Source organism: Bombus terrestris, chromosome 2 (assembly GCF_910591885.1).
Source record: "Bombus terrestris chromosome 2, iyBomTerr1.2, whole genome shotgun sequence".
In the NCBI taxonomy this organism is placed as follows: Eukaryota; Metazoa; Arthropoda; class Insecta; order Hymenoptera; family Apidae; genus Bombus; species Bombus terrestris.
Genome location: NC_063270.1, coordinates 17,974,028 through 17,983,530, shown reverse-complemented (window position 1 = coordinate 17,983,530; position 9,503 = coordinate 17,974,028). Strand labels below are relative to the sequence as shown.

General features: G+C 44.5%; 2 protein-coding genes across 2 annotated transcripts; one reads left to right on the top strand and one right to left on the bottom strand.

Annotated features, from left to right (window-relative positions):
- Positions 1-1,038: 1,038 nt before the first annotated feature.
- On the bottom strand, positions 1,039-2,701 carry LOC100648237 (probable H/ACA ribonucleoprotein complex subunit 1). Its single transcript, XM_003394044.3, has 2 exons — positions 2,372-2,701; positions 1,039-2,057 (listed from the first exon to the last, which is right to left on the bottom strand). Exons 1-2 carry the CDS (start codon positions 2,393-2,395, stop codon positions 1,332-1,334), a joined length of 750 nt encoding a protein of 249 aa, XP_003394092.1. The 5' UTR covers positions 2,396-2,701; the 3' UTR covers positions 1,039-1,331.
- Positions 2,702-6,420: 3,719 nt separating this feature from the next.
- Positions 6,421-9,161, top strand: LOC100643879 (keratin, type II cytoskeletal 1-like). The gene is made up of 2 exons (XM_003394007.3): positions 6,421-7,779; positions 8,284-9,161. The coding sequence occupies exons 1-2, from the start codon at positions 7,765-7,767 to the stop codon at positions 9,064-9,066; spliced, it is 798 nt and encodes a 265-aa protein (XP_003394055.1). The 5' UTR covers positions 6,421-7,764; the 3' UTR covers positions 9,067-9,161.
- Positions 9,162-9,503: the final 342 nt, after the last annotated feature.

Genomic DNA, 9,503 nt, shown 5'->3' with positions numbered 1-9,503 from the left:
ATCCCGTCAATTAAGTACAATTATGCAACTCGTGGCAGCAGCAACTCGCTTGTTTCTCTAAATCAGCGATAATTTCTTCGGCATGCGGTTCGAAATAGCGAGCAGGATGCTCCAATATAATTTTGCAATCGATAGGCGAATGTTGGAAACACGATTGTGCTGCTTCGACGTAGTTTCCCTTGATCGTTGAACAAGGTCGATAGAACGGATATTCGCAGAGGGCATTCGTCAATGAGCTGAAATTGTCGTAAGCACGTCTCCTCGTTTCTGGCGAATTCGCTGAGCCAAGCAAACCACAGTCGCGTACGTACGCGACACGCTTCTGTAATTTCGTACCGCGTGTACACGTAACATACTCCAACGTTGCGCTCTCGACGCCCGTCGAACACGCTTTTCCCAGATTTTAAAATTCGATCATACGGACACCGAAGTCACTTTCAGTTTCTATTTGTTATCTGATTAGCGAGAGCGTAAAGGGGAAACGAACGTTGCACGCGGAAATGAAATCAGGCTAAGAGGAGAAAGGGTTCTTCGTTTGGTAATTACTAGGAATTATGATTTGTTCGGATAATGTCATGTTTATCAAGGAAATGTCGTTAAGTTTGGAGAAGACATTTCGATTCGGAAAAATTCTATAGAAAATTGATTAGCTCGAGAAGTAACATCGTTGTGTAAGATTTGCATGAAACACGAAGAAAGAAGACAAGGGTTGGAATGGTGGAAACATCGAGATTGCTCGAAGAGAACGGCGGGCGTAAACGTCGTCAAACTCCGCGGTACAAGTTTTTACGCAGTCGAACGTTCATTTCGTTTTCCCTTTCTACGCTATTAATTTGCGTGGCGATTCTATTCGCGTTAACGACCGTACAATTCATACGAGCCTTTTTCTCGCTGACATTTCGCTCACGGTAAAGCAAGTGTACCTCATAACGTAACATTAATCGGTGAAAGTTCTATCGCGATTCCTCCCGATCGCGTAACCGCCAACACAGCTTTTTTCCTTATCGAGCAATCTTATGTCTGCGAAGGTTGCGTAATCGCTTTGTTATGTATAAAAAAATATCGCTTTATTCATTTATAAAAAAACATATTATACAATAAAATTTAAGATTCGGGATCACGGTGAATACAATATTGGTATATTCGACTGACGTCTACTACGAAGGGCACGCTTGTTCGTCGATTGGTGTTCACGTTTCGACCAGCAAGCGTCTCGTGATCTCGGATGACCGGATTCACGAAATCAGCAATTGCGTCTTGTTGCGATCGATGGACAAGACGTACGTAGAAGGTCAAAGACTTTGATACTCTACCGAGTACAAGCCTTTGCTTCACAAATGCTCGTAACCTCCATAACCTCCGCCAAGATCGTGACCACCTCCTAAAGACAGTCCACCACCGAATCCACCTCCGTGTCCACCTCCGTATCCTCCACCGAGTCCACCTCCGAAACCACCTCCGAATCCACCTCCGTGTTCCTTCACGACAATAGGTACAGCCTCCTTCACGACCACGGGCACCTTAACAGGGTAGGGCACTGGTTTTGGTACAGTGACCGGTACCTTGACAGGTACCTTGACCGGCAGAGGCACCTTTATTGGCACCTTGACGGGCACCTTCACAGGGTAAGGTATTGGTTTCTCGACCGGGTAAGGCACGGGCTTTTCGACTGTAACAGGGTACGGCTGAGGCACGTGGACAGGATATGGCTTGTCGATTGGTACTTTGACTGGTACACTGACGGGTACGGGGACATGTTTTGTGACCTCTACTGGGTAAGGTTCTGGCACGTGGACGGTCTTTGTGACCGTGACTGCCGGGACGTGTTCCGCGGATACATGTTCGCTGCTACCAAAGCCGCCTCCGAAACCGCCTCCAAGGCCAAATCCGCCTCCGCCTCCGCCTCCACCTCCGTAACCTCCTCCGAAGCCATGATCACCCAAGCTAAGCTCCAAGCCGCGTTTCGTCTTCTCCTCTTTTGGCTGGGCGCTGGACTCCGCGGTCTTTTTCGCCTCCTCGGCCACGGCCGACAGTACCAGGCCGCAGAAAAGTAAGATCTGGGGGAAATAAATTATAGATTATTAACATTGTTTCGAATGATGTTTTCTATTGGTTTCAGAGGGGATTTTGATTTGATGAAAATTTTTTTTCGCTATTACGAGCGACAAATAGCGAGAAAACACTCGTGCAACATAAGTATTATTTGATCTTCTTAGGAGAAAAATACACCGATTCGACGAATATGCTTCGATCGATTTAACCAATTGCCTGAAGAACGACAACACGCTCAAATTTTCACCGGTAACGTCAGTTTCGTTTGCGTGGCTCGAGAGACGGGAATTCAAGTGGCTACCTTACTGGAGCTACTCACTTTCAGCTTCTCTGTGCTGTTCATGTTGGTCGACAGTGAGCACACTGGTTCCTCGATGGTCTACCCTCGCTTTTATAGGGGACGCAACCGCCAGTCCGGCAGGCAACTCGAGCGTGCCGATGAAATTGTTGCGGAGTAGGAAGTTAAGAGAAGGAAAGGAAGAGAACGACGCCGTGGACGACGCTTTCCTCCGTTAGCTTTTGTCAGCCAACATTTAGCAAGTCGGTTCGCGTTTCGTTCAGTTTCTTCCTGAATGCTGCCTAAGCTTTCAAAGCTTCTTTAACAATTCGGCAAATCCTTTCAGACATTTTCGTCTCGTTCGATTCTTAATTTCACCTCTGTGCAGCGACGCGCCTCCAACTTTTATCTAGAACAAGTCGAAATTTGTCGAATCTTGGGAGGATGATAAAAAGAAAAATATCGATCGAATTTCGATTCAGATTATGTCGATTCGGATTGTAGAGCGATCGCTTCAAACTTTCTCGTTACTTACCTACGTTTCCCGAGCCAGCGAGTTTTCAATTACAGGATGAACCATCAGAACGAACCGGTGCAACTAATACGGATTCGACTCTGACGGTGTCTCTTTTTAATCCGATTACTTCTCACAATACGTTCCTACATCTCTGCACTCACATTCCCGAGAGCTTCATTAATATTAAGAGCTTAATTAAAGCGAGAAGCGAATTATTAGAAGTTCTCGCAGGCATTCGAGTTACATCCTCCCGTATCTTTGCACCTTTTTCTCATTGCTTCTGAGAACGAAGGAGCTTCTCTTACTACGAAACTCTCTATACACTTGTGTGTGTAAGTTTAATCTACATTCCGTCGGAAACTTTTTGGTTTGGAATAAAACGTTCCTTCTTGGTTATGCGCTCCTATTAAATTCAGTTAGCGTACTTTAATGATCTCTTCGATACAAGGTAACGGTACTATTGGTACGATACGAGGAAAGAACTATTTGAAAACGAAGTAGGGGATCAAGTTTTAAACGACAAAGGATCGTAATAATAAAACGATCTATATTCTTGAAAGTAAAACTAACGGAATCGTCGTCGTAACGGATATATCGATTACCCGATCGAACGTTATTTGCGGTTCATTCGCGTATGCTTCGGAGTTACCGCCTGCAACGATTTTTGGTTATCGCTCTGAGATCCCACGGGCGCGGTTAATTTCAGAATGACTTTGTACCTCGATCTCGCCTATTGGAGAGCATTAGAATATCCCTGCGTATCCATGGTTTATCAGGCTTATCGGCGGGAATAAATTTCCATATATCTGAATTTGAATCTCCATATTTGAATCTGAAAATATTGATTTGACTCGTAGCCGTGCTAGCATGACGCGTTTCGACGGGCCGAGCCATCGTGACGTCGGTTCGATTGGGTTAGTCCGATCCGGCTGAATGAAAAGTGAGAAGAAGATGTTTGTCGATAGTTTCTGTCTCACCTTCAACCCGGATTAAATTGTTTTCGATGAATTTATAGTGATTTGCTGCGGTTGCAATCTCCTCGAACTAGAAAGTGATTTCCATATGAGAACGAAGTTTATCGATAGAAGTTCGATAGCCGTCTGTGCGTCATCGTGACGTGAAAGCGATCGGTGAATATAAAGTTCGGAAATTTATGCTATGGCATATCGGTTAGATATCGTCTCGAATGTCGAAGAGAAAATGTTAAGACGTACGTCAAATGACATAACGACGCACTTTAATTAGACGAAACGTCGCGCCGGTAACCTGGTAATTGCGCAAGCCACTGTGACGCGAATGTGTTTGTTCGACGTTGCAGTTTCATTCATTGAATTTAAAGCTGATAATACGGATCGATGCTACGACCTGGTCAATTTTACCGCGATTAATTGTAATTACCATGCCAGCACCGATATGTTTCGGGTTGCTATTACGCCGCATTTACCCCCCAAGAATTAAAACGCGTGAAAGGTGTTAAGATCCGTAAAATACGATCTGCGATACCTTCCACTTCTTCGGTTTTTGCAAACGCTCGTACGTTCGTTTTACGTCGATGAATACGCAATTATGTAGTTTCTCCAACTTTTTTTCCTTTTTACCGAATCGTTATTTGTTAAGCAATTTGAAGCATTTCAGGCGGATTATCTATCGATGATTCGAATATCCTCATAAATATTTATATAAAAAGACACATGTTAAGAAATCGTGTTTAATTACGATCTGCTTGACCAAAATCGTTCGATTTACTCCGTGCAACTCTGTACGTAATATTACGTACACGGAACTTTGTTAAGTACTCGAGATCGTATTACGTGGGGATTCTATTATACTCGTGTATGATTTTTGTCTACGATATTTCTGCCGAGAGTTCTTGCTTTCTAGTAATTCACGGCTATTTGTAACACACCAATTACATAAACGTCTGCATATTGTACTTCCTGTTATCGATACGTCATGAATTTTTTATCGGTGCCTTTGGTTTCCATTTTCCCAGAGCGATCTCATGTTATCGGTGTTGCTTACGGAAAAACGCACTTCCTCGATCTTTCTCGTTTTAATTCAATCGTATCGTGAACCTTCGAATCACCGCCAGACGCGATTTTAGACCACGTTCGAAGGAATCGAAGCCCTCGAACTTTGCATTCGTGCACCACGGTTACAGAAATGCAGCCTAAAGAGTACGAAGTAAATCCCTGTGGTCGACGAGCGTACAAGCAGACGGTAGGAGCGGAATTTTCGCGAAGTCTGCATTTCTGCTTCACCGACCGCAAACGTAACCTTATGCAATAATCGGAAAGGCTTTCGAGTCGGCCAGACCGTAGCTCTCATGAATATATGGATGGATGTTCTCGCTCAAGGTGTTTATCAAGCCGTTTTCCAGTTACGCCCTCTCCCCTTTTCGCCCTTTTCGCGACTTCCTCTCTTCCTCTAGAAGCAAACATAATTCGCGTTCTAGCGTGCCTTCGCTAAAGGGATGCTAAAAGGTGTTTCGTCGTCTACCTTTACCCGTTTTCTTACCTTTTCACCTTCGTCTTGTCTTCTTCCTTTATTCCACTTGTCTACAGCCTCTATCCGATATATTTATCAACAGTACTATATTGTGTGAATATTAATGAACAAGATTTTAAGCATTTAAACGTTCAGTATAGTATATTGGTGGTAGAGATACTATAGAATCTAATTTAACGATTTCTCTCTTTCCCGTTAGAAAACGATGACGAATATCTCGAGATATATTTTTGCCCTTTGCCAGGCGAGTTAATGTTAAAGGTACATTAGAGTTGTAGCTGAGCAGAGACTTTTTCTGCTCACGATGGAAGACTCCTTTCTAGTACGCTAGTGATACTTGTAATGAAAGTGGTCTCTGGTCAAATCACTTTGCATTAATTTCGTAAACCTGGTTAAAATATTGGCTAGCATGTCAGGAGTGAGAGTCACGTATAATGTCAAAGTATCCATAAAATGATTATAAAACTGGTCCTGGTGAAAAGTTTCTGTCAGCTGAACGAAATATCGACGCACTCCCGGTAGCTGTGTTATTAATTACCATCGCTAGATTTAACATCAACGCAAGACGTTTTCTCCCCTCTTCGCCCAGTTTATCGATCGGATTATAATACATCCACAGCTCGTTAATTGCTACGATATGTGTACGATAGAAACCAATTATTAGCGTGTTTAAATGCGGCGCAACGTTGCAATTTGCTATCCGATGAATCAGCCAAAGGCGAACGAACGAACGATTCGTTTCACACGGCTACCGCAACGCACGAGAATATTGTAATTTGTTTTCTTTGGAAAAATTAAGTCACCTGTTGCTCGAAGGAAGCTTAAACCTATCCGACACACTGACTTATTTTCCTGTTTTGTCTCATGAATCCGAGGAAAGCGTCGGGTAAAAGAAAACGACCGCCGCTAGAAACGCGCAACACGAAAGATCAGAGACGGCGTAGCATTGACGTTAGCGACAATGGTGTCGTTCACCGTGACGCTTAACAACTTCCTTCGCATATCGTGTATATATCTTTTTTAATTAACCAAGCATCGAGCATAATGCCGGGAATCAGTCAATTAAGTACATAACATGCGCGTGTCCGAGACAAGAGGAGAAAGTTTCGCAGCGAGTCGCGTCCCTTTGCGAGTTTCGTCGTGGCGCATTTACAATTTTTTTCCTTATTTAATTACAACTACATTACCGATGGAAATCGACGAAAAACCGGCGTTTCGTGATTAATTACGGTTCAGCTCGATATCTGGAAACGCGTGCAATGGCACGCAAGTGCCATTACCTTTGTGAGGACAACGATCCAGCGATTTTCACCGGTGTTACGTATATTACCAAAAACTTTCTTGTGCGAGGTATTTTTAATCGCGTAATGAGAGGCTTGGAGGTTCTGATCTACATTATACGAGCGAAGATATAAGCACTCAGCAGCCCCGGTGAAAGAAACGAAGCACTCAAGGCTTCACAAATGGTTATCGGTCGATATTAAACCCTTAATTATACCCCTTTTACAACTTCACATCGATTAAACCTTATTCCAGATTCTGACATTACATTTATTTTCTCTCGATCTGATTATATAAACGTTACTTTATGCGTTGTACAATTGCTATAAGCAAATACTTTAACACGCCACGAAATTTCGTTAGACGTTTAATCACATCTATTAGTTGATCGACGTAATCGAAGAATTCATTGCTGCAATTTATTGCAATTAAATTCGCTTTATCGAGCCACAGGAGACAGTACCGCGTAACAGTAACGCTTTCGTAATAACGATATCAAATACCTGGCTAAAATACGGACAATGCAAGGACCAAAAAAGGGGAAAAGGAAAGAAATTCCCTTTAAGGAGAATTAGCGATCTTACGGTTCTTCTGTTTTATCGGAGAGATCTGAAAAATATTACCGTGTATCGAGAACGGAGAGGCATTGCGTAAGAGACCGAGGAGGTTCGATCGGAATTACGTCCGGAATCGTTTTTACGAGGCACGAGCGAGAACGACGGAATCTGAGGCGAGTAACGATCGCGCCGCTCCTTCCGAAGTGAAAGAAAAAGAAACGCCGAAGAAGACTGGTCGCTGCGATCATTGCACGCTAAATTGCTGGCTCCTCCTCGGCGAGTGAACGGACAAGAGAGCGATTCGAAACAGTTCGAATGTACAGGGGGTATGTTACGCGTGCGGCAGATCCGGGGATCCGGTAGTAATCAACCAGCTGGTTGGTAGCCCGTGGGAAAACGGCTTAACGCCGAACGAACGCCTTTGCACGGTGTGGTAGCACAATCGGTCCACTTTAATGTTGGCGGACGAGTAGGATTTTCCGGGGAGTGGGCCAGTAGCCACGGCGAAAGTGCCGGTATATATGCCAGTGATTGGCGCGATGTAACTTCAGTGTGCACCTTCGAACGATACCATGAGCACTCCACAGGTGAGCTCGCGGTTCCCCACTATATTCATACACGATACATATCATAGATTATTGTACACGAAACGGACAAAGGGATAGGGATTATGTAAGGTGAGAAACGGAGAAAGTTCGCCAGCGATACGCGGTTCCATTGTTGCGGAACATTTTTCAAACAGGGAGCTACATCGAAGAAAGCTTCTATTTTCTATTGTTCTTTATTGCGCGTTCCCTAGACACCGTTTCTCGACCTAACCGCGTCTAGAGTGTTAAAGTTGTAGCCATAAGTCAGAAGAGCCGTGTTCTTATCGATAATATGATAACATGTTCATGATACATTACATTTGTCGATAGAGCTTCGTATATTGCTTTCGCCACACACTTTCTCCTGTTAGGATATTATGTAAGTTAGCTATTTTCAACAACGTAAATCACATTCGACGTAAGGAAACGTACAGACACCGCACACGATACATCACGTCTGTCGAAATACACCGTTCGTTCACTTAATCATGTTTATACCTTCAGAAGCTTATAATACTCGCCTTGGTGGCGACAGCCCTGGCCGGGGATGCCAAGGAGTCGAGCACGAAACCCGCCATTGAGACGAAAGAAAAGAGCAAACGAGGACTGGAACTGAGTCTTGGAGGCGGCGGTGGCCTAGGAAGTTACGGAGGCCTGGGAGGTCATGGAGGATTGAGTCTCGGCGGAGGTCTGGGAGGCCACGGAGGTTTGAGTCTCGGTGGAGGCCTTGGCGGAGGTCTCGGCGGAGGTCTAGGTGGAGGATTGGGAGGAGGCGGAGGAGGAGGAGGAGGAGGTGGCGGTGACGGAGGTCGTATAACTGGTATCACGATTCACCGAGAGAATCAAGTTCGTGTACCACAACCGTACCCAGTCGAAAGGAACGTAGCTGTACCATACCCGGTCCCAGTTAAGATTCCCGTGGACAACCCAATCCCTGTGCACGTACCGAAACCTTACCCAGTTCCAGTAGAGAAAGCAGTACCGGTGCCAGTGGAGAAACCGGTCCCAGTGCCGTATTCCGTGCCCGTCAAAGTGCCCGTCAAGGTGCCTTTCCCGGTTAGCGTGCCGGTAAAGGTTCCGGTCGCGATCGAAAAGGAGGTTCCTTACCCAGTCAAGGTTCCTGTCGTCGTTAAGGAGTCCTACCCTGTTTTGGTTAGCGGTGGCGGTGGCGGTGGCGGCGGCGGTTTTGGAGGTGGATTCGGAGGTGGATACGGAGGTGGACACGGAGGTGGATTCGGAGGAGGTGGATTTGGAGGTCACGAACTGTCCCTCGGCTTACATCATTAGATAAGGATGAACTTCATCGACGTGGATCTTCATTCACACTCATATATTTGTATATAATGATTATATTTTTTTATGCAAAATAAATATTAAATTATTAAACGGTGTTTGTATCTATCGTGTTGGTTAGTTACAACGATTACCTTGAAATCTCTTAACTGTTAAGCGATTAGACTATTGAAAATGTATCTCGAGGTTTGGCGATAGGCTTTCCTTCTTTGCTCTTTAATAGCGCCGAGTAAATGAGCGTGGTTAGAAGATATCTTCCAAGAAGGTATGAAACGCAAAGTATATTTATGTTTATTCCGCTCTCCATCAAGAGCTTGGCCATATCTTCCCAAGCTTCTACCTACCTTCCAATTTTACGTTTAGACGCCGATGTATCCTTCTGGAATTATAGTTCGATCGAGATGTTTAAATACTATATCCCTGTGATATTA